Source organism: Osmerus eperlanus, chromosome 27 (assembly GCF_963692335.1).
Source record: "Osmerus eperlanus chromosome 27, fOsmEpe2.1, whole genome shotgun sequence".
NCBI classification, from domain to species: domain Eukaryota; kingdom Metazoa; phylum Chordata; class Actinopteri; order Osmeriformes; family Osmeridae; genus Osmerus; species Osmerus eperlanus.
This window is the reverse complement of record NC_085044.1, coordinates 4,984,405-5,007,882: the sequence shown is the minus strand read 5'-3', so window position 1 is coordinate 5,007,882 and position 23,478 is coordinate 4,984,405. Positions and strand designations below refer to the sequence as shown.

Sequence of the window (23,478 nt, the reverse complement as noted above, 5' to 3'; positions counted from 1 at the left end):
TAGTTGTCCTCAGCATAATGTACTTTTTGATGTCAGTCACACCTTGAAACTTATTCAAGTAATTATATTTATAATGGTTAAAGTAGTAAGGTTTTGTCTAATAATACAGTCAGGGGACATATGCTATCTACTGTAGCAGGATAATCTTCCTATAAATATGTTGACTTATTAATGCTAATTATCAGATAATTGGAGTCAATTTTAGGAAGACCAATCTCAGGGGAGCTGTCTAGCCCTGTTCTGTCAACCATTTCCCCGGTTGATGCCTACACCTTGCATTGTTCTCACCACTGGAGAAATGTGCTCAAAAGTAATGCTGAATAACCCGGAAAAGTTCCAGGGAATTACATTCTGGAGGTGTGGGGTTCTCGTCCCCGGATTTATACTGATGGGTTGAAAGCTCCTGAAAGTGGAAAGAGATGGGTCTGGTATGGGTGCCACATTTAAATGTCAAATTGCGCAACTGAAAATATTGAGTCAGACTCAGTGTTCTCATTTGGATTGTCAGCACCGATCTGGACCTTGAGGTGGGTGGTGATTTTGGTGTCTTTTTTGGGTAGTCCTTTTCACAGATTCTGCTGTTGCCCTTTTGTCGGAGACCGACCTGACATGATATTGTGGGAGCTTGGCTCTAAATTACCAGTCGGTGGCAGCACTGCGCTACCCCAGCCTAGATAGGACAGGAAACTCAAATAAGAGGATAACAATTTGACCGGAAATGAAATTCTTTACGGAGGCAGGGTGTGTTTGCTTTTCTCTAACCCTTTACTTCGAGTCGATCTATCGTACCTAGCTCGTATGTCTCAAGTTTGAGGTAAGTAAAGATTTACTTGCCAATTTATTTATACAAAAATAACTTTATGTAAGTTAGATGTGACCATTTTGTAGTTAGACTAGTTGGCTACTCATTCTCTAAAATATGTAGACTAGCTGTCTTCTCTGATGACAGGCCTACTGCCTAGCTTGCAAATGTCCTTCCAAAATGTGGTAGCTAGTGAGCTATAATTATGTTGTATGTAGGCTATCAGTTGTATTGGAATTTGGGCGTTTGAAAGTATGTCAGTAAATGGGATATTGTACTCTTTAGCTGTAGAATGCTGACTAAATGTCAAACCTTATTAAGGTTTAACATTTAGCACAGACTAAACGTTACTGTAATCTAGGCTACAGAATTTTTGCAACGTAGCTGGAGACGTTTTTTTTCTTGTGCTGGCCATCTAGCCAAGTAGCGTACGACTGATCGTAAGCGAAGCGAGTTTGCAAACTGGCAAACGAAATCTAACAAAAACGAAACGAAAATCTAGCAGTACTAGATAGTTAGTTGCCAAACAGCTTGACATAGTCTGCTGCACTGCATTGTAGGGTAACCCAGTCTGACCGGTTAGCTCTTGACGCAATCATGAAATGTTACATAAGTAAAACATTGCTCAAATAAATAGAGGCTATTGTAGGCTATCGTTTTCTCATTTTATTTAAAAAACGTCGATACACATGTAGTTTACAATTGTGATAATCTAGCTAGCTAGACTAGGATCTAGTCTATTGTTTTGTTAGAAACAATGGCCAGTTTAATTTACAGCCGTGTTCTCTCTCACTTTTCCAACGTTTTGTTGCAATGTTTACAAGACACAGGCTGAATAGTTTTTTATAAACAATCAATTAATGTATAAATAATTATCACAATGCAATAATGGCATAACATTTTGCTGGTATCCATAGTGATAGTCACGCATTACCTTGAGAAAAAGTAACACGCACTAACAAAAAATAAAAATTGCAGTTACAGTAGAAGAACCATAGCAAGACGTCTTGTTACAAGCGGTTGGTCGAAAAGAGGGTGTTTACACCATAGACTTTATATATATCTATGGTTTACATTACTGTTCTGAGGCAACTGTGAACTCATTGTGCCTTTTGTGTACAACATTTGTGTCCACAGGAAATTTACTGCCAATTCTTCACCAAAGATGGTCCGGCCTCAGTTTGGACCTTCTTGCTTCAAGACCAGGTTTGCCAGCAGAACACGAACAAAGTCAAAACTTTGGACTCACTAATTCCAGGGCTTTTGAGAATATGAGTGAAGACATCAAAACTAAGAAATGACACATTAGGAACCAAAAAAGTATCAAACTGTGCAAAATATATTTTATTTGTGACATTCTCCAAAGTAATCCCCCACTACCTTGATGTCTTTGCACACTCACGGCATGCTCTCAACTAGCTTCAAGAGGTTGGAATGCATTTTAAGTCAAAAAGTGGAATCTCTGTCCTTCTAAATGCATTTGAGCCTTTTTGTTGTGTTTTAATAAGGTATGAATGGCAAATAGAAGCCCTGGTTGGTAAATAACAAAGTCCATACTCGGCCATGAGTGACTTAAATAAGCAAATAGTACCAACTGTCCCCTAAAAGAATCCTTATTTGATTAGTTTGATGCTTTTTTGTGTTCAGAACAACCTTCTGATTAATAGCCCGACTCCCTAACCGCTCAGCCATCTGACCCCCGTTATTGTTTTGATGTTTTCACCATTTTGCTGTATGTAGAAAATGGTTACATTTCAGAGAACCACATGAATGAGTGGTGCCCAAATGTTTGAGTGGTGCTGTAAATGCCAGCTGTTGGTGTGTTTCGGACTAAAGATGTATTCTATCACTCTTCAAAGAAATTGATAGATAATTGATAGTTGATCATTCCAGCTTTCAGGTTTTATAGGTTTTCAATTCAGATGTGTGGTGAAAAAGTCAGAAGTTCTTAACTTAAAATTGACTGGCTGACCAAAAAGATTTATTTATAAAGTACATTTAAAAAATAACACTTGTTAGCCAAAGTGCTGTACAATAACATATAATGAAAACACACAATAGGACAGAAGACACAATATATGTATAGCATATACACTAGAACAGAGCCGTTATCATTACATTTAGTCATTTAGCAGACGCTCTTATCCAGAGCGACTTACAGTAAGTACAGGGACATTCCCCCGCGGCAAGTAGGGTGAAGTGCCTTGCCCAAGGACACAATGTCATTTGGCAAGGCCGGGAATCGAACCAGCAACCTTCTGATTAATAGTCCGATTCCCTAACCGCTCAGTGTCAGAAATATTAACCTATCAAGCATTGCACAGTCAGTCAGTGAACAAGTTTAAGAAAGCTTTATTGCTTGCGGCCGCAAGGAGACAAAACATGCCATGTGCTACAAAGTTTGTCTGCTAGCATGTTGCGCTAGCAACCTATTTAAACAGAACCACTCTTGACAGTTATTGGCTAAAGCAAAGGCAAGCAAATGTTCCATGGCTCTTCTTTCATTGGCTCCCTTGCACAGACCTGGCACGCGTGTGCGTGTTTGCGTCATCAACCCTAGTTGAATCTCTGGTTCTCGCCTTAGTCTGTAACAAATGCTCTCCCTTCCCCCAGGTCAAGATAAGGGCCCAGTATGTTTACATAAGCCTAGTTAATTCAGGGGTAGCTTGTCCTTGCACACAAAGCTAAACACAGTATAATTTTTATACAGGATAACTTGCATATTTAACTTTTCTGACACTCAGCCCTCTGACCCCCATATCAGAGCAGTGGGCCCTGAGGACCAGGCTTGTCCTGGTTCTACACCATTTATGTAGAACAACTGTGCTCATGATGGCACACAAAATGTCCCACTCATGCCATTTTATTTTCAGAAAGAAATTCAGGATTGTTGTAAACTGTTACCTAGGTTGCAGGGTTGTTGGTTTCCTTCACGTTGGATTGTGTCTGCTTTCCAACAGGCCCCACTCAGATGGCTACAGCAACATGCCACATGAAGAGCATTATTCCCGAAGTCAGCGAGGCTTCAGGGGCCAACCTGGAAAAGGCCCTTCCAACTGGAGAGACACCAGAGGCAGAGGACGTCCCCAGTTCATCAAAAGGTCCCCGCTGATGGGAGAGCGAAGAGAGCAACCTTTCAGTCAATGGAGTTCACCAAACCAGAATGCGTTTCACACGTACCCCTCTGCTAAAGAGCCGTACCATGGCAACAGGAAGCCCTCCCCGGCCATGCCTAACGTCCTCCCTCCAACCCAGCCCCGGTCTTCCCCAATGAGCCCCGCCCGAACCTCCCCAGGCGAGAGAGGGCCGTCCTTTCACGCTCACCATTCCACCCGTCGTTCCGCCTCGCCACGTCACCACCACGGCCAGCCCCCTGACAGGAGGCCGGCGCCCGCGCCTCCACTCCACAGGTCTTTCAGGGGCCTCCACAGGGGTCCAAATCCGTCCCGCGAAGACGCGAGGGGCCGGGGTCCCTGGAGGCACCCCAGCCCCATGGAGGACACACCCGCAGCCCGTGGGGGTAAACGCTGGAATAGGCGTGGTGGTTTTGCTCACTCGTACAACGGGGAACGTGGGCCCGCCGGTCCCGCCCAAAGGCAACCCCGGGAGTTGTATGCGAGAGGCCTATATCCTGAGAGGTACAAGAACGAAGCTGCGGCTGGGGCTGGGTAAAATACGCACAGGGGGTGAAGGTGTAAACAAGCCTAATCCTCGTAATCCCTGGGGGTCTAGCTTATATATCTGTGTCCATCCAACTGATGCAGTGCAGATAGAGGGAAGATGTACAGTAAACTGAAGTTGATATTCTCTAGTCACCTGCCCCTGGGAGGAATATGTTACTCACTGATCATGGCATTATGGTGAAGGGGAAACATAGAAACCGAAACCCCTCCGATTCCCACTTTTCTCAAGACTAGTGGATCTGCCAATGTAATCCTTTTTTGTATTGTTTGTGATGGATATGCAGGTCTTCTTCTGCCGAGCGAGATCCCAGGAAGCAGCATGGTGCGATGGGAAGGGAGATGGAGGGCAATGCCCACTACAGTGGAGCATGGCAGCAGGACAGGAGCCCCTTTCACCACCCTCCGTATCGACCCACCCCTTGGAAAGGAGGCCCGCCCCACGCCCCTTTCTATCACAACAGCCCTCAGGAGAGGCCGGAAGGCTCGCTGCCCCAACGCAAGAGGTGCTTCCCGGAGCACGAGAGCGGCAGTCAACACAACCAACCGAAGCACCCCCGGAGAGACGTCCCGCACTTCGTCAACAACGGCCCCCGGGCTTTCGGCGGCAAGCCCCTGTCCCTCAGGGACAAGAGCCGCATCATAAAGGGCCGCAAGATGAGAGCCGAGTCGGTGATGAGGCTCAAAGCCCCGCCGCGGAGCCGAGACGAAGAGCCCAAGACCTCCCCGAAGGCGCGCCCTCAAGAGGAAGGCCCCCATCGGTCCGCGTTGGCCATGCGAAAGGAGCGCTTCCAGGAGAACGCCGAGCCCCTGAGGAAGAGGGCGTCGAACAAGACGCGTCAGTCACCCCCTAATTCCGACGGCAATTCGAGCAGGTCCTCAAGGGACTCAGAGTCAGCCAAGGAGCAGGCGGAGTCTCGTCAGGCCTTGAGAGAACACAGGTACGGTATCTTCCTTCTCACTGTGGGAGCAGGGGCGTGATAAGTGTGTTAGAAGGTCGGGCTTCCCAGATTTTTGCCTCCAACGTGAAGGGGGTGCTGACACGCTGTCCAAAGTGGAGAAAAAGGAGGTACGTGACATGGCCTTGTTCTTGGGGGTTTTCGCTGGCAAAGTGTCCTGTCAGAGAACGGCGTGTTCGCGCGAGTGTGTCTTTGTCCTTTGCTCAGTTCATCCAAAGGGTCGTTAACGGCTCATCTCTTAAGGTAAACCTTTCAACAACAAAAAATCCGATCGTGTCGCTTTGTGATTGAAGAGTCCCAGTTCAATCGTCTTAGTGAATTGCGAAATTACTGGCACCCGGGAGCTGGAAGACTATGCTGAGAAGTGCATGTCGAAACAAAACTCAAAGATGCATACAAACCTGATGATTCATGAACGTAGAAAGGACGACGACCTTTACAGAATTTTACATTGAAGAAATTTGCCTGAAGTCAACGTCTCCACCACCAGAAACCGGACAGAGCAACCCATTCTAATCCTGCATCACAACGAGAAAAGGATTGCACAGCTGTACATTTGCACAGTTGCTTTTGGAGATCGTTTTCCCGCCAGCATACGAATGTAATTCTACAAGGAGGTAGAAGGAACAGCACTGAATGTGAGATGCAGATGGGAATTCCGTTGTCTGAATGTGAGATGCAGATGGGAATTCCGTTGTCAAGCTGTCGACAAGATGATGGTCAGATGATCGTTGTAAAACTATGCCACTCGAGGCTGATTACTTTTTTGCTTCAAGAATACAAGAGATTAGAGTAATCTGAGGAAGGTGTAATGGGGGCCTGATTTCCTAAACCTAAGCTTTCACAAGTGTTTTAACTCTAGTTCTGGGCTGCTTATCATTGGTGTAGGGTTAACCTCCTTGCTCTGATCAAAATGAGGCTAGTCAAACTATATATTCATTAAAACCACCTCCCCCCCCGTGGGAAGAAGTTATTTATCCGTGATGACACTCGTCAGGAAGCATTGAGCAACACCAAAGTCCACCAAATACTTTTTTCCTGTCCTGCCTCCTGGGATAGCCAGAAGCAGTGAATTGCCCTGCCTCCAAGGATAGCCAGAAGCAGTGAGCATCCCTGCCTCCAAGGATGGCCAGAAGCAGTGAGCCTCCCTGCCTCCAAGGATGGCCAGAAGCAGTGAATCGCCCTGCCTCCAAGGATATCCAGAAGCAGCAGTGAGCATCCCTGCCTCCAAGGATAGCCAGAAGTAGTGAATCGCCCTGCCTCCAAGGATATCCAGAAGCAGTGAGCCTCCCTGCCTCCAAGGATAGCCAGAAGCAGTGATCCGCCCTGCCTCCAAGGACAGCCAGAAGCAGTAAATCTCCCTGCCTCCAAGGATAGCCAGAAGCAGTGATCCGCCCTGCCTCCAAGGACAGCCAGAAGCAGTAAATCGCCCTGCCTCCAAGGATATCCAGAAGCAGCAGTGAGCATCCCTGCCTCCAAGGATAGCCAGAAGCAGTGATCCGCCCTGCCTCCAAGGATAGCCAGAAGCGGTGATCCGCCCTGCCTCCAAGGACAGCCAGAAGCATTGAATCGCCCTGCCTCCAAGGATAGCCAGAAGCAGTGAATCGCCCTGCCTCCAAGGATAGCCAGAAGCAGTGAATCGCCCTGCCTCCAAGGATATCCAGAAGCAGCAGTGAGCATCCCTGCCTCCAAGGATAGCCAGAAGCAGTGATCCGCCCTGCCTCCAAGGATAGCCAGAAGCGGTGATCCGCCCTGCCTCCAAGGATAGCCAGAAGCAGTGAATCGCCCTGCCTCCAAGAATAGCCAGAAGCAGTGAATCGCCCTGCCTCCAAGGATAGCCAGAAGCAGTGGGCATCCCTATCGGCGGCGCCCTCGGACCAATTCCACCTTCTTGATATGAAGCGGCAGTACAAAGCACCCTGCCAGTAGGTTTGAATTACCCCAAGCGGAAATTAGCACCACGGTAAAAAGGAAAAAATGGCATGACCTCGGAAGCAACGTCGAGAAGCATTTGCTGGACCACCAGGATCAACCACAACATGAAAAATCATCTACACGTAGCACAAGCTGTGAAAGCCAACTGACGACGCGACATTCCAGCTGAATTTCTGCAGGAAGGTCTCCTACAAAGAATTCCATTTGTGCAGCTCACAGAGCCTCTGAAACACCAGGCGCAGGCCAAGCGCTGCCTTCGAATAACTAGCGGGGATTTCACTGCATTCTGACCGAAACTAGAGAAAGGATTGGCCTATCAGATGGAACACGCGTCGGCCCCATTTATCGCTATCAGAAGGACAGTCGGGAAACAGACGCACTATGGTGTTTATGGATATTCTGGATAAAGGGTTACCCAATGGCCTCGGCGTTCTTGCTTGTCTTATCACTTGGTTTATGAGGAGAGCCCCAAATGGCTCGTGTGGATTAAAGTTTCCTTGAAAAGCAAGATTAAGGAAGCATGAAGATGACATGCTCTTTTGTAAGTACCTCATGCTTAAAGTGATCAGCTTTAACCAAATGGATCTGTATTCTGCATGTATACGTATGGATCTGTAGTATTTGGATAACTTTATTGCCATTTTCTTCTGTCCTGCAGCTTGTTGACATTTCATGTTTTTTCAGGGTATATTTCATGCTGGTAATTTGCTCTTTTCAGGATATGTTTCTCCCCCCCCCCCCCCCCCCCCAACTTTATCTTTATTGCTCATCACCAACTCTGACCTCCTGGGATGCTTTGACTGAGATCCTTACCTCTGTGTCTTTCTTTGCTTCGGCTGGTATCCGTAGCTCCTCCCCCATAGACAGGTTGTCCAAGGACCTAGTCGTCGTGTCCCAATGGCATGCTGCACCAAACTCCAGCTCGGACGAGCGCTCCTCCTCCAGGGAGAGAACTTCCAAAACCAAAACTGGTAAACCTCTCTGCTTCCCTAAGTGCACTTCCAGCATCTGGAGAGTTAAACGAAATAGGACACTCAGAAATAGACTTAGAAAAAAAAATTATTAGCTGAACTTCAATCAAAAGTTTAAGCGCCGTTTACTGTATTGTTTTGTTTCATGTTCTTATGCTTTTTACGTTGTTTCAAGAGGCAGTAATGCTACTTGTCGAGTTGTGCTCGCAGAAATGGAAGAGTAAGATCATTGTTCATGTCCTTTTTTCTCCCTCATTGTCTAGAGCGCCATTTCACCTCAGATGGCCACCCTAAGCCGAGAGAACACTGTTCCACAATTCATGTCGTCCATACTTCACCAAAAAACCTCAGAGGCAGATATTTTGACAATCAAAGGTATAATTACAAAGGCAAAAAGGTTCTCAGATTGAGTGTACTCGTTTCAAGCCATTGCTGTACTACCTTTTCTAGTCTGGTAGGAAAATATGACAGATTAGAATGACTTATATATATATATATTTTTTTTTTTAGACAGGAAAACATGCAAGAAGAACACCACAGGTCTGGGAGATCCTTCAGGGAACCAGGACCGCCACAGGTGAGAAGCAAATGCGTTTGGCTGAGACGTTGTCATTCTAGCTCCAGAACTGATGCACCGTTCTGGTCTCTCACCATTTAAAAGCCTTTTAACCATTTACCAACAAAACCTATCCTTGTTTGCCGACCATAAAATCACTCGAGACATTTGTGATGAAGTATTTACAACCCGTTTTCCTTTGGACCACAGAGACCTGGCTTCTACCCTGGTCCAAGGAGGACGTTCTCTGACCCAGCAGGACAGTTCCGGAAGCCTCTCATGGTAACATCTCTCAACAGCCTCCCTCATTCCCCCGGGGTGTCCTGACGTTGCTGCTCCCGGCACGCATCGGTGTGAGATGGAATAAAGCATTCTTCCTTCTCTTCCTTCAGGGGACGTTCGTGCCAAGGCAGTTCCCCAATCAGAAACCGGTGTTCAGGAAGAGCCAAAGCATCATGTCCAAGTACCGCAACATGCAGACGCTTCGTCAGAGAGTTCCCGACCAACGAGAAGGGAACAACCGGCGCTGGTGACACTCCTGGTCGGTGTTGTTTCATTCATGTGGGTTTAATATTCAGTCATGGGAAGGGAAAGTTATCTTCCAAATCCCCACAAGTTAACACTAGTTTTACTAATCAAAAAGAAATTCGAAGCTGTTGTCTAATGCAGTGGTTCTCAACCCTGGTCCTCAGGGCACCCCTGTCCTGCATGTTTTAGATGTTTCCCTGCTCCAACACACCTGATTCAAATGAACGGTCGTTAGCAGGCTTCTGCATAACTAGATAACGACCCATTCATTTGAATCAGGTGTGCTGGAGCGGGGAAACATCTAAAACATGCAGGACAGGGGTTCCCTGAGGACCAAGGTTGAGAACCACTGGTCTAATGTACTGTCGTTGTCCAGTAGACATGTTTCCGTTTCCGCTTCCGGTTAATGGAAAGGAGTATTTTGTGCACTCACAACAAAATGTAAGGTTAGAATGTTGGTGTTCATTACTATATTTGTCTTTTCACAGATCAATTGGGAGGGTTAGAACCACTATGACCAGACCTGAACAAGAGAAGGACTGATGATTGCATCCGTCCCTCAGCCCTAGAAATGATCTCCCTGTTGACCTCTGCCAGGACTCAATGTACTAATACACACATCCAGAGTCCTGCCATGTTATGCTGTTGACAGCATAGATTTTTGGTACTGTTTTGTGTTCAAATGGCTTATGTCAGTCCAGATTTTTGGTATTGAGTAATAGCCTTCTGTATTTTCTTGCAGCCAGTTTTACTTCAACTACTTTGGAACACCGTTTAAAGACAAGGGTTGAAAAGTGACTCAAGCTCAACTGATAAAAACAAAAGGAAAAAAATAAACGTTTTGTAAGGGTCACCTTCAAAGCATTTTCTTTTTACATTCACTTACTCTCGCTGTTGATCCAGTTTGGGGAGAATTATGGTTTCATTTTTCATTAACCAGACAATACAGTGATACGTCAGTTCTGTATATCATTGTAGTTCAGAGAGAACAGGGTTATTGAGAATTGGGATATTTGGATGGGCGCATCTCAGAAGTCCTTATGGTTGAGATGAAACTCTGTCTGCTAATGTTGGTTATCTGGGTAAATATTCTATTTTGTACGGATCAAGAAAGTAACTCGACAACCTTCTTGATAAGAGTTCATGATCGCCTGCTCACAATTCTGCACCATTTGATTGAAAACATGTCGATGTAATGATTGAAACTGTTATAAGATGACGCTCTTCGATTAGCTATTTTTGCAGGTTGTCCGTTTTTAGAAGAGCAATGGACATTGTTTCGCGAATGCTCCTGACATTTAAGTGACTTTCTTTTTGGTGTTTAAAAGGACAGGGCTATTGAGGGTTGGTCAGAATAATCACATGTTCAAAAAGGTTTATTTGTGAGTTTAGTGTGAATCCCAACCTGTACTGGGTGTTTTCTTGCTTGTCGTGCCTATGACTATATTCTTTTGTTTGAGAGACTTTAAATAAATGTCTATACTTGAAATGATTTCTATTTGACTCATCTTGTGTAATGAAGTATATTGATTTTGAACAGAAAGATTTTCCCTTAGGGGCTGCAATCACTTTTTAGTACAGCTGTCTGTTTGATAGTCCGGTGGTCACTATGTTCCTAATGGAATGAAAGTTGTTAATGTCCAGCTCCAACTTTGAATGCACTTGCCCTACTACCTGTATATTCCTTGAGCACTTAACGGACAATGAAATACGTAGGTGATTGAGAACTTGATCAGAGCACCAATCGCCAAGGTAGCATGTTCATTAGGGGAGTCAGGTGGCTGAGCGGTGAGGGAATCGGGCTAGTAATCCGAAGGTTGCCAGTTCGATTCCCGGTCACGCCAACTGACATTGTGTCCTTGGGCAAGGCACTTCACCCTACTTGCCTCGGAATGTCCCTGTACTTACTGTAAGTCGCTCTGGATAAGAGCGTCTGCTAAATGACTAAATGTAAATGTAAATTATTCAGCTGTTTGGCATATGTTAACCCTTGTGTTATCTTCGGGTCATTCTGACCCATCAGTCATTGTGACCCACCGTCGTATTGCGACAAATTTACCGCATACAAAGACAAAGTGAAGCATTTTCTTTTAACAGCTAGGCTGTCTCAGACCCCCCACATTGCAAAGGTTAAAAGAAAATTATTTTAATTTGTTTTTGTATTGGGTAAAATTGGGTAAACACAACGATGGTTCGTTATGAACCTTTGGGTCATGTGACCCGAAGGCAGCACGAGGGTTAAAAATACAAGATGGCATCTTATATGTCATCATGAAAAAGTAGTCAGGACTCTAATTCAGCCCTACAGACGAGCTGTGAAATCCAGTGTCTGACCTTGACCTTTCTGGTGATTGGTTGCACAGTGTGCTGCTATAAACTGCAAAACTAGACAAGAGGAGGAATCCCACGGTGTCACCAATGATTGACAGCTTAAAAGAGCCCATAGGCAAAGATAAAACACTGGACTCTAGACGGGACCTGGGCATTCTGAAATCATCTGAAACGATCCGTGTTTTGACCCGCTGCCTTTGGTCTGTTCCTCTGCAGTCTGCCAGGCCAGGGGTCGTACGTAGCCGTAGTGATATTGAACAGCTGACTAAGTGCTTCACTGTCCTGAGCTAAACTTAGCTTTGACAATACCAGCCACCAGCACACTCGTATGCTCCCCATGTTACAATGAAGCACAGGGTAAATGGTGTAGAGTTACTGCAGATGGCTGTACTGCGTGAGTTGCACCGTCCACACAAGGTAAGTGTTCATGACAAACGTGTAGTTGGGTTGGTAAACTGGACTTTTGAATGTCTATAACAAACTTCTATTATTGTTACTTATGTTTTTCCCTTGCGGTAGTCTGAATACCCATGTTTAAAATCAAATTAGAGAACTAAAAAGGAGAATACTAAGACTGAGAATACTAAATCTATTCTTTCAACAACTACACTACTGGTCAAAAGTTTAAGAACACCCAGATATTTCCAGTTTTTGGCGACATTGAAGCAGTAATAAATGTAAGGCAAATAACAAAGAAAGGCAGACCATTATCACTCTTAAAAGTGTAGTTCTTTTCTTAGAAATGGCAAAGAAAGCCAAGACATCCATTAGTGCTGTTATCTCCACCACCAAAAGACAGATGGCAAATAGAGAAAACTCTTGATAGGAGTAGTTCTGGCAGACCCGAATCAGAATCAGAAGACAAGTGTCTTGAGAATCAATAGCTTATATATGAGTCAGCTCGTATGACGACAGCTTTAAGCACAGTTCAACATGGGTGAAGTAAACTCAGTTTTAGTTGTGACGAGAAGACTTGGAGCTGCAGGTTTGAGGGTCTGTAACAAGGCCATAGTTAAGATGGCTAAACAGGAAAAAGAGGCTTTCCTGAGCCACAAAGCACTGCTAGTGGACTACTGAAAACTGGAAGGTCTTAAGGACCAATGACCGGTGAACTTCCTTCCTAAATTTACTGCTTACTGTCCGCCCTCTACTAACACTTATACTCTACTTCATCTGTCATAGATTTGATAGAATCTGGAGAACTTTAAGCAGTCACTTTGCTCATCATCACCTTGGCATTACTCTGTCGCCATGGGCAACGTTAACTCCGCCCTCACTGCTGGTAAGACACACTGCCATTCCGTGCATTCCTCCAACATGTTCCGTAAACACATGAAACCATTCTAACGCTTTATAGATCCTTTAGAAACGTTTCCAGGTGCATTACACGTTGTCAGTGTGTTGCTTGTCTTCTGTTTCACAGACATTGAAGATTTTGATTCAATTGTGTCTGTGTCGGAGAGACTGAATGAGCTGGCCACCCATGTGGCAGATGAGAGACTGCAGGCACAGCTTTTGTCTCTGGAAAGTATTCTTCTATGGTGGTCTTCTACATATGTTCATGTTTTAGACATGTTAACACTATTGTATACATAAAACACTGTATGCCACATTCAAATTGATCTATCACAGGAACTTAATACAAACCAGTGTTTGTATTAAGTTCATGTGGTGGTCGAGCCATTTCATGTTGTAGATTATTAGCTTGTAAGTACAATGCAGAATGTTGGTAGTTGTTCACTGTTTTTATTAGTGCTTGAACAGTACAAGCACTCACTAGTCAAGTCCCATTTGTCCAACACTTCTGAGCTGCAACAAAAGCACATTTTTGTGGATCCTGGTGTAATCAAGCATTACACAGCTGTGTGAAATGATTCTTAGTATTTTACAACTGAAATGAAACACTTCCCTGGGTTGGAATCGAGATCATTTCACAATATTATGAATAAATACAATACAGAACGGAAGAAAGAAACAGGACATTGAGGAACAGTAGAGAATATTTTGTTTGTTAACCTTCTTCATGATTAGACATGAAAAAAGCACGATTTCCTGTATCAAAACAGAACAAAACGACACCCTGTTCAAACGGAATCTAATGCTATACCATTTAGATTTATATTTGTATCTTTTGTTTGTGTCTGTCCCTCATCAGGCTTCTCTCTCTGACCTACAAGTGACCCAAACACGGGAGCATGAGGACCAAGGCAGTGGCAGGAGAAAGGAGGTGCTTGTCACTATGAAACCACTTAACAACCGTTCAGTATCAGCGAAAAACACCTCTTGCAACCCAATGTCCTTGGACACAGTATCTGGTTGTCCATTTATCCTAAACCAGATAATGGTCTAGTGAGTCTACACTCTCTGGAACTTTTATGGGGACTTGTCTTCCGAGGCAGGGTCCATTTACAGTACTTTATTGGCATGTCGTTGTTTGTACAGTTGCTTCAGAGGGCAGGACATTTTCTTCACAAGTTTGTTCTTTTGGAATGTTTTCCGAAGGCCACTGACAATCTGGAAACCTCCCCTTCGAAGCTCCAATTATCCTCCACTTCCACCACATCACACATTGGATCCAGTGCCAGAACTCCCCAACCCTTTTCCTCTCTACTACCAGGGGCTCTGGCAGCTGTCCTGCGTACCGCTGTTCCATCTCCCCTGACCTCTGACCCTGGGCTGAGAAGCCGTCCTGCTGGGCAAGTTCCAGCCACTCTAGAAGACCTGAGTACAGAGCTATGTGACTTGAGGGAGGAGATGGAACTCATGAAGAGCCAACATAAGTATGACCATCTGTCACTGTGACTAGTTTGACCGGTCAAGCAAATGGCTACACTCTACATTTCAGTTATGTTCTACATGTGACGACGCACTGTGATTATGTGCTGTAACACGAATGCATCTTGTGTTTTAGCAAAGAAATTAAACTGCTGATGAATGAGCTGGATGAAGAGAAGAAAATCCGCTTGTCATTACAGGTACAGTGCATATTAATAGATGAACTTTAAAAGAAACATGTATGGAGTGCAAGTCCTATTACAGATAAGTATATGACCTCATTTGTAGAGGTACATCATCTGTAGTGCACGAAAGTGGTGAATGGATTGTACAATATGTGTGTGTTTTTTTTCCCTCAGGTGGAGGTGCAACGGATGAAGAAGAAAATGTCCAAATGAAATATGCACAATGAGTTCATGAGTACAGTCACAAAACAACAACTTGCTTTTCTTTCTCAGGAAAGCCCCTATATGAAACTCAGTCATTAACAAGTATTATGGTCTATTTTGAGTACATATAATATTTGAGATTAACATTATCAGCCAATTGTACATAATGTTTATATTTTATTGCAGATATTACTTAATTTTTTTTATGAAAGACTGTAAAGCGTTGTGGTTTTATTCAAGAGTTCCATTGGTATGTTGTGTTTACTGATCAATCCAACATCCAAAGCCTATATTGACTAATTCATGCATGTACACTCTTTTGTGTACTTCCAAAGATCTCAATAAATTATCAGAATTTCTTATTGCATTGTTATGGTTACTTATTGGAGCGTATATGGGCAATAAAGAACTAAATATACTCAGAAAGTTGGAGGCTGAGTTTAAGCAGAGTTATCCTGACAGAGAGAGCTCTAGTGGCATTTACGGTATTTCAAACAAAAACAAACGTTTTTTGTTGTGAGCTCAAAAATTCTAATGACTACCACAACCCTATATTTGTACACTACAAAGCAATAGCTGTGTTAGTTACTTCTAGATGCACACATTTTTTACTGTAATAACTATAATTTTGCACGTGACAACATTTCCAATAATGTATATTCCAATTATTTAATCTATCCAATTCAAGAACAAGAATATGATGAAATAACACAAATACATTAAAAAAAAAAGTATTTTACAATAGCTGAAAATGAACTTAGTGCATTTGACAAGCTTTTAGGTCACGTTGTAACCTTACTTAAATACGGATTAAATTCCTTTTTTCTTGTCTATGTACACGTAATACTCCATGATGACAGAAAAAATGCCTCTTTGCTTTGGGATGCTTTGCTTTTCTGAACGAATCAGTTGCAAATATAAGCAACCTGCGTGTCGTGGATTTCTTTTGAAAGATGCCTACACTAGACCAGTTACTTAGAAGTTGGAGTCCTCACAGGGGATGGGTCTGAAGGTCACCTCTATGTTCTCCTTCAGGACGAGGTCATAACGACAAAGAGGCCTGTGTGGGAAAGAATCAATCAGACAGTCAGAACCAACACTACAGAAGTGAGGGTGGGAACGAGTCAAGCAATTTATGTCCCCCCCACATTTCAAGCCAACCTATGTCAACCATACTAGTGGTGCGAATTTCGGATTATTTTACTGACTATGGTCTTTGACTCTCATTTAGTGAAATGGAAGAATCTTTTTTCAAGCCATTTCGTTCTTTTTTAGTTGGGGAGGGTGTTTGGGGGGGGGGGTTCAACATTTAATATCAAATACCCCAAATACATCCACTTTCGCAAACATTGATCAATTATTAATGCATCCAGCCAAGATAAATTATAGTATATATCAGTATAAATATGAAGGAAAGACTTGATTGATAAGCAGGATGTGATGATCTGACCTGTCTTTACGCTCCAGGTCTGTTAGGCGGATGCGAAGCACACGTAGTTTCCGCTTGGGCTTGAACACGTTCCGGGTGGACATCTTGACAGAGATCTTCTGGATATTCTCCAGGTTCTCGTCAAACTGGGCCAATAGTTGAGTGGTGGTGTATTTCTCAAACTTTGAAGCTTTACTAACAAGACATGAGAAAAAGGAGAGAACTAGGAGTCAGGTAGCTGAGCGGTGAGGGAATCGGGCTAGTAATCCGAAGGTTGCCAGTTCGCTTCCCGGTCATGCCAACTGACGTTGTGTCCTTGGGCAAGGCACTTCACCCCACTTGCCTCGGGGGAATGTCCCTGTACTTACTGTAAGTCGCTCTGGATAAGAGCGTCTGCTAAATGACTAAATGTAAATGTAAACAAGGAATTTATCTTGTTTTGATATCACATTTTTGCTCTGGAAATTCATCTCAAAATCTAGATCCCTCAAACTCACTGGTTGATTGTTGCTTTTGCTTCTTTGCTGCCACTGTGTAGTTTGATGGTCAAGAAACACCAACGCGTTTCCTGGTTCCATGTCACAATTTCTACCTTGTAGGTCATCTCTGAAAGGAGGAGGATGATGATGAAGGAGAGAGAGAGAGAGAGAGAGAGAGAGAGAGAGAGAGAGAGAGAGAGAGAGAGAGATATTCAGAGCATATTTAAACAAGGAAATAGAACTATCAAAAAGTGTGATAGTAGCAATAAATTCATGAGTGAGTTTTTTTCTTACGGCAAAATGGGGAAACTTCATTGGTGGTAAAGAAAACCTTGGATTGGGGTAGATTCACCAGAGCATCTTTCCATTTAAGGACGTCATAACCTGAAACAACCATGTCCTCTTTCAATAACACACACACATGCTTCATTCAGAAATGTTCTGTGTTTCCGTGTTCACATAAAGACACGAGGAGGCCCGAGACCGTATGACAAGCCTGCTCCAATATCTCAACACAAATTCTAAATCGGGATTACGGTCCCCTGTAACTGAGAAACAATCACTTCATATGGGAGTACAAGAAAAAACGATCAGTCTAATAGGAGGAGGCTCCTACCAAAGATTGGGCATCCAGATGTATTGAACTGTTGACAATCCATACAGTGCCCGTCCTGGAAGTCTGTGTAGGAGGGGCAGGGGAAGGCTCTGATGGGGCAGGTCCGTTTCAAGGACTCCAGATAAAGAAACACGGATCTCTGGTGGTCGCACTTGAAATAGGATCCCCCTTGGGCACAACAGAGATGACCGTTGACAGTGTGTCGTCTTTAAGAACACATCGTTGTTGTGATAGCTATAGTGGCTAAAGCTTAGACAAAGCCCTTTGCTGCTCAGTGTCAACAGTCATGTTTGTCTTAGTAAGGTTGGTCTCCTTCTCATTGTCAGTCCAAATGTATCTTAGCTATGAAGTAACCACAGTAACGGGTACAAATACAACTATATTATTATGGGATGCTCTCATGTGACTCACCTGAAAAGATGGTCTTTGGGCAGCCAGGCTGGTCTGCTCCTCCATTAGCATAAAAGTCAATATGACCCAAAGGTTTCCTAAAACCCAAGGCTGTGGATGCAGAAACACATACAGGTAAACACAGACTCAAAACAGAACATGAAACACAACATGATTATGTTGTGGCCGAAAACTGTATGAGACTACCACCACCGAACTGGTTGAAATGACCTCACTGACTAAGAACTGAAGCCTCAGGTTCCTTATGTAAGTGCTAGTTCACCTGAGGTAACCCTTCAATTCTTAGTCAGTGGGGTCATCTCAGGATGATTCGGACAGTTCAGTGCTAGTTCACGTCAGGACAATCAACCAGTTCAGTGGTGGTAATCTTATACAGTTTTCGGCCACGACAACAACAATGGGATTATGTCAGTGACAGTCTAAACGTGCGTGCTAACCGTCCATGTCCGTGTGCAGGACGTCTACAAACTGGGCATCGGTCGGGTCCAAGCGGTCTTCGGGGTCAGTGCCAGTAAACTGAGGCCCAGCTGGGTCCAGTGCTGTTAGGGTAAAACATCATGTCAACGTGACTGTGTTCGGTTTGTCAAGTTGGAGGGAAGAAACAAAGAGAGATGACAAACGTCACCTGTGATTCTCCCGATCTTGCCATTGAAGTTAGCTCCCACAAAGCCCGACATGTGGGCTCCAAGGCTGACGCCAACCATGTGGATGGTGCTTAAAGAGGCCCCGTGGTTCTGCGATGACACACGTGAAATCACTTTCTTACGCCAAAACATTTGACACGTCTGTACCATAGACAGAGATGCATGGTACAAAACTCCATAGGAAGAAAGGCATTCGGACCAAGTGACATCTTATTCTCATCAAAGCCACAAGAAGAACTCCCTCTCCATCGCGACATTACCCGCATGTCACGGATGAATCCGGTGATGTTGTCCGCGGCAACTCGGGTATTCTCCACAGCCTTGAAGTAGTTGAAGTTCGTCGCTCCAGAGTTCCAATCCACCACCAGAACGTTCATGTCTGCTGTGGATAGAAGCTGCTGTGTGAGGTCCGACAGCCACACGGGTGGGGAGCCGGACGGCCGGTAGCCGTGGATGACCAGGGTGGTGGGTCTGCTGAGGTTGAACTGAGGCTGGGCAGACAGGTTGTGGTGGGACAGCTGCTGGCCACAGGTTGAATTCTCCCGGGTGTACAGCAGCAGTCGAACTTCCAGGCTTGTTCCGATGAACGCGTGATGGAGGTCCAGGTCTGTGAACTCGTCGCATCCTCTGGCTTCGGATCGAGGGACAAAATGAGACAAACGTGAGCGAGCAAAGTAATGAGTGGGTGTGAGACAGTCACAGGAAAAGGAAGATAATGTAAAGGATGATCAGAATACAGTGGAGGGGCAGATGTTCCCTTTAACACATTCCTCTTTGTACTCTTAAATCTACGATGAATTTCATCAAGTTGTGCCATTCCGAGGCAAAATGATCCAATTGATTATACTTTAACAACCGAACTCCTCTTGAACTCAATAATTCCACTCCATTCCATTGACTTTCAAGACAGGAATTTTAGTGTCCACTTACACAGTTAACATACTGGCCATATGCATATTTTGTGTGGCTTGTGTTGAGGTTTTGGGCTTCTGCTATTGCTTTGGGTTCATCTATACAGAAACGCTTTCGAAGAACTGTCCCTCTTGTTCATTTGAATATGTAGAAATGCTGGCATAGCTCCAGACTCACCATTCCCCTGTGTTCACCCTGCCGCACTGACTAATCATCCCATTTTCAATTCTCAAGACAAAGGATATATTATATATATATATATATATCATATCAGCCATATATATGCTATATATATGGCTGTGGGAATATTATACACAGCTCACTTTATGTAGGTAACTTTTAGTGAAACCACAGTTTCACTAGACAAGATAAATGTGCGTGAGAGCACGGAAGGTAAACACCATACCTTTGCATATTTGAATAGTTCCAAGCAACGGCAGCACCAGAAACCACCAAAGGAGCATCTTTTCCACCTGCACAATTAGGAAAGAGATGGAAAACGTGTGATTGTGTGTTTTGAACACTTTTCTTTTGTCCTCTGTAGGTAACCGATCCGTGTCTGTCCCACTGATAGCAAATGCTGTCAGACTCTACCAAGAGCAAACCGAACCCTCGTCTCCAACGGGAATGCTGTATGAACATGCTGTGACATAACAGCTGTAATTTGTGCGGTACATTTTCTGACCATAGCCATGAGGGGATATTACAATTAACACTGCCAAGAGTTGAATATGTAATTTGTTTATTTACCCTTGTGGTGCTGCTCCTACAATATGACCTCAGCACATTGCTCTCACTTGATACTGAAACCACTTAAACTACAATTTGAAGTCTGATGTATTTTCTGTGTAGTTCTGGATATTGAGTCCATGCACAACTAGAGATAATTTACATGTGTTGTGTTGAATGCAGAGTCAATAACCACAAAATCAACTTTCAGCAAATTTCTGTGAATTGAAAACTTGCACAATCGACACCAAACAAGTTCATTTGCACTTTTTGCCTGAACGCTACCATTGAAACACAGGAGTTGCTTCGTGTTAAGGCGTTGACCTTCTGAAAGGGCCTTGAGGGCCAGCTGAAACTGGAGTCCTGTGTGCTACTGAAGAAGGATGGTGGCACATTCTTAATACACTATTGTTTCTGGGAATGTTGCCTTCGCTTCATGCCTCTACGGTTGTATTATTTCATGTAGTGTTCACTGGTCATCTTAAAATAAGGAACTAACTTAGAAATACTGTACAAATAACAGATAAATGGTCAAACTGGGGCATTAGTGACCCCCTGTAGGTCACTGTGAAGGGCGCACACCAGACGAGGCCCACATGCCTGCGTTTGATTCTAGTTTGGGCCATTTCTCCATGTCTTCTTCTCTCTCTCTCCCACACATTTCCTGTCCATCCCTAACTGGCTCTGTTAAATGAAGTCATAAAAAGGCCCAAAATATATTTATTTATTTTTATTGGGCCTTGTGTCTATTTGCCCTACTTATAGAGTAGGACTGCTGTACTGACACTTCCAGTATTACCAGTTGGTGAAGTCACCAGGAGAGCTGTTTCATTTAGTCTTTCAAGGACTAAATCCTTAGACTCATTTATTAAGGATGTAAATATCACTAACAAACCCATCTCTTCGGGAATACATTCAAATGCACACTTTATAATGTCATTTTATGTGAGTAATCCCCGACTGAAAGACATACACAACTTTCTCAGAGAGGCTTCCAGCACTTTCGATATTTAGTTAATAACAATGATACTGAAACTGAATTCCATTGTGTTTAGTGCATCGTTAAGAGATAACAGGGGAGGAGAAAGAAGGTAGGTGGAAGGTGAAAGAAAAAGAGAAGAACAGGGAGGCAGCAAAAGACAGAGAGAGTTTATGAAAGGAAGAACAGGTTTGAGACCATCACCTCAGTGAATGTGAGGTTGAGGTCATGTCATTTACATAGAATCAGAATCAGAATCAGGTTTATTCGCCATGTATGTTATACAAACACGGAATTTACTGTGGCAGGGAGGTGCAAAACACTAAACATATACAGATCTTAAATTAAGTAAAAGTACAAAAGTTTAACTATTTCTAAGAACTAAACAAATCTAAGAATACAACATAACAAATGACTTGTATCTACAGACTGGTATCTACTACGTCAATTAGCCATAATATACAAACCTCCAGCCCAAATCAGCACTGATTGTATCACTACAATTCATACACTGACACAATGAACTTTAGTATGTGAAAGGAAAGGCGAGTCTTACCCCAGTTGTGGGAGCACTAGTTCCCTGTCCCAGTGTGTCAGAGGTCTCGAGTTGTAGTCATAGTTTGGGAAACTATACACGCCTTTGTGTTTCACTGTAAAAACAATCTCCTTGGTATGCAGCCTACTTGGTACATACCAGGAAGTATGTAATAAGTACTCCTCCTCTCCACCTCCTCTCACAGGCCAGACCGCACCCACCTGCTGCAGGCCAGACAGGTGACAAATTCCTGTTGCGCTCGTTGGCCGATGTTTAACGTCTCTCATGTCTGATATCGAATGTTTTAGAGCACTTTAACCAAACACTCGCTTCTCACAGCACGTACTTAACAACGTGAAAACGAGATTGTCACAACGTTTGACGTTGAATTAGAAAGAGGTTGTGTTGTTCAGTGGTAGAGCATTAGACAGAAGATCAAAGTCCCATCCCCATGAGTCCATGAGGATTTATAGAAGGTATAGCGACATCTACTGTCCCAACTGAGGTACTACCGGCACATCGCTCTGCGCAGGCAGAACAAGCTTTGGTACAGCTCTGGTAGACCAGTGACTCCCCTACATACAGTTGGCTCTTAAAGTCCAGAGAGTGTCATGAGTGAGTGCAGGGCGTCGGCCCAAACGCAAGGAGACCAAGGCAGGATCACAAGAACTAAACATTTAATCCTGAAAACAGGACCACTGCAGTAACACCCACATTAACTTTGACAACAACGCAACCAGGACCAACAAAGGGACTAAACAGACAGGGAGGGTGATTCCGAGTGATTGGGAGCAACAGCAGAGCAGGAGGCCAGGAGAGAGAAACAAAACTAGGACCGGAACACACCCAGCGAGACAGACAGAAATCACTTGGGCCAGGCAAAACCAGAAACTTAAACTAAAAGTTGTTATTTTCCATCTGTACTCTTGCATCTTATGAAGTTGTATTTACATGTATTTAAACCTACATGTTGAATGAAACATTTTGGAAATACAAAACTTTCATACGTTACTCCCCCATTTTTGGGACAAAAAATGTAAATACTGAAATGTTATCCTAAATGTCTGTGTATGTGTTATTTAGATGCCTTATTTTGCCTTAGCTGATTGTACAGCACTTTGGCTAACACTGGCTGTTTTTAACAGTGCTATGGAAATAAACTTGACTTGACATAAGACCAAGTCCTTTAATCTTTTGACATTAAAACTGTAAACGTTTCAGTCGATACTTGCATGCTTATCATTTACATGCGATGTCAGCCAGAATGCGATGTCAGCCAGAATGCGATGACAGCCAGAATGCGATGACAGCCAGAATGCGATGACAGCCAGAATGCGATGACAGCCAGAACTCTGGGATTCATCAGCATCAACCACATTCTGGTATTTTATTAACTGTCATTCTGTCAAGGTAATACTAGAAACAACTAATGACAACAAATGTGTATCAGTCTTCTTCCAAACGTCACATGTGCATGCAAGTGTCAAATACTGTATTTGACATTTGCATTTATGTCAAATTATTCAATGACTTTCGTTCTTGAAGGACTCCGACAATGCTCTTGATAACTCTTAGACAGCGTGGCATCAACGTTCAGGGGTAACAACCAGTTTCAAACCATCATGCCTCTGCTCTCATGACTTGGGGTAATAATGGATCACCTCAGAGCTTATTTTTCTTTTGAACTATATGGAGATTCTTCTTATCTGATATGTGTAAAACTATAGACTCTGTCACTCATTATTTCTCTGTTTGAAAATATCTCCAATATTTATTAAAATCACCTTCAATGAAAGCTCTCATTAACAGTGTACTCTA

At 43.7% G+C, this 23,478-nt stretch overlaps 3 protein-coding genes and 1 long non-coding RNA gene across 8 annotated transcripts; 3 read left to right on the top strand and 1 right to left on the bottom strand.

Annotated features, from left to right (window-relative positions):
* Positions 1-682: 682 nt before the first annotated feature.
* On the top strand, positions 683-10,924 carry si:ch211-114c12.2 (uncharacterized protein LOC336578 homolog). Of its 3 annotated transcripts, none has more exons than XM_062453182.1 (10): positions 683-814; positions 1,940-2,008; positions 3,763-4,440; positions 4,770-5,423; positions 8,226-8,347; positions 8,611-8,722; positions 8,858-8,924; positions 9,114-9,185; positions 9,296-9,444; positions 9,920-10,924. In XM_062453182.1, the coding sequence occupies exons 2-9, from the start codon at positions 1,968-1,970 to the stop codon at positions 9,434-9,436; spliced, it is 1,887 nt and encodes a 628-aa protein (XP_062309166.1). In that variant the 5' UTR covers positions 683-814; positions 1,940-1,967; the 3' UTR covers positions 9,437-9,444; positions 9,920-10,924. The 3 variants fall into 3 exon arrangements, with proteins under 3 accessions (XP_062309166.1, XP_062309167.1, XP_062309168.1); XM_062453183.1 differs by having other exon boundaries at positions 9,296-9,464; XM_062453184.1 differs by lacking the exon at positions 8,611-8,722.
* A 1,031-nt stretch (positions 10,925-11,955) lies between these two features.
* LOC134014052 (uncharacterized) lies at positions 11,956-13,403 on the top strand. The gene is made up of 3 exons (XR_009929018.1): positions 11,956-12,179; positions 12,945-13,044; positions 13,186-13,403. It is a non-coding gene; the product is annotated as an uncharacterized LOC134014052 (long non-coding RNA).
* Positions 13,404-13,437: 34 nt separating this feature from the next.
* si:dkey-71d15.2 (SH3 domain-containing kinase-binding protein 1) lies at positions 13,438-15,033 on the top strand. Of its 3 annotated transcripts, none has more exons than XR_009928970.1 (4): positions 13,438-13,989; positions 14,265-14,542; positions 14,674-14,737; positions 14,897-15,033. XR_009928970.1 is itself a non-coding variant. In XM_062453144.1 (3 exons), the coding sequence occupies exons 1-3, from the start codon at positions 14,187-14,189 to the stop codon at positions 14,933-14,935; spliced, it is 459 nt and encodes a 152-aa protein (XP_062309128.1). In that variant the 5' UTR covers positions 14,019-14,186; the 3' UTR covers positions 14,936-15,033. The 3 variants fall into 3 exon arrangements, 1 of the variants encoding a protein (XP_062309128.1); XR_009928971.1 differs by having other exon boundaries at positions 14,205-14,542; XM_062453144.1 differs by lacking the exon at positions 13,438-13,989 and having other exon boundaries at positions 14,019-14,542.
* Positions 15,034-15,436: 403 nt separating this feature from the next.
* On the bottom strand, positions 15,437-21,818 carry lipia (lipase, member Ia). Its single transcript, XM_062453143.1, has 11 exons — positions 21,682-21,818; positions 19,824-19,890; positions 18,766-19,136; positions 18,487-18,595; positions 18,299-18,400; positions 17,862-17,951; positions 17,451-17,618; positions 17,129-17,218; positions 16,853-16,961; positions 16,377-16,550; positions 15,437-15,986 (listed from the first exon to the last, which is right to left on the bottom strand). Exons 2-11 carry the CDS (start codon positions 19,879-19,881, stop codon positions 15,902-15,904), a joined length of 1,356 nt encoding a protein of 451 aa, XP_062309127.1. The 5' UTR covers positions 19,882-19,890; positions 21,682-21,818; the 3' UTR covers positions 15,437-15,901.
* Positions 21,819-23,478: the final 1,660 nt, after the last annotated feature.

Bases quoted from the DNA above. Each gene is read 5' to 3' on its own strand.
- si:dkey-71d15.2 (XM_062453144.1), top strand. From the start codon at position 14,187: ATGTCGTTGTTTGTACAGTTGCTTCAGAGGGCAGGACATTTTCTTCAC. The intron at 14,543-14,673 runs GTATGACCATCT...CTTGTGTTTTAG, and splicing joins CTCATGAAGAGCCAACATAA to CAAAGAAATTAAACTGCTGA. The intron at 14,738-14,896 runs GTACAGTGCATA...TTTTTCCCTCAG, and splicing joins AAATCCGCTTGTCATTACAG to GTGGAGGTGCAACGGATGAA.
- lipia (XM_062453143.1), bottom strand. From the start codon at position 19,881: ATGCTCCTTTGGTGGTTTCTGGTGCTGCCGTTGCTTGGAACTATTCAA. The intron at 17,952-18,298 runs GTTAGCACGCAC...CTGCATCCACAG, and splicing joins CCTGCACACGGACATGGACG to CCTTGGGTTTTAGGAAACCT. The intron at 15,987-16,376 runs GTCAGATCATCA...TTTCCCACACAG, and splicing joins GACCTGGAGCGTAAAGACAG to GCCTCTTTGTCGTTATGACC.
- si:ch211-114c12.2 (XM_062453182.1), top strand. From the start codon at position 1,968: ATGGTCCGGCCTCAGTTTGGACCTTCTTGCTTCAAGACCAG. The intron at 8,348-8,610 runs GTAAACCTCTCT...CTCATTGTCTAG, and splicing joins AACTTCCAAAACCAAAACTG to AGCGCCATTTCACCTCAGAT. The intron at 9,186-9,295 runs GTAACATCTCTC...CTCTTCCTTCAG, and splicing joins AGTTCCGGAAGCCTCTCATG to GGGACGTTCGTGCCAAGGCA.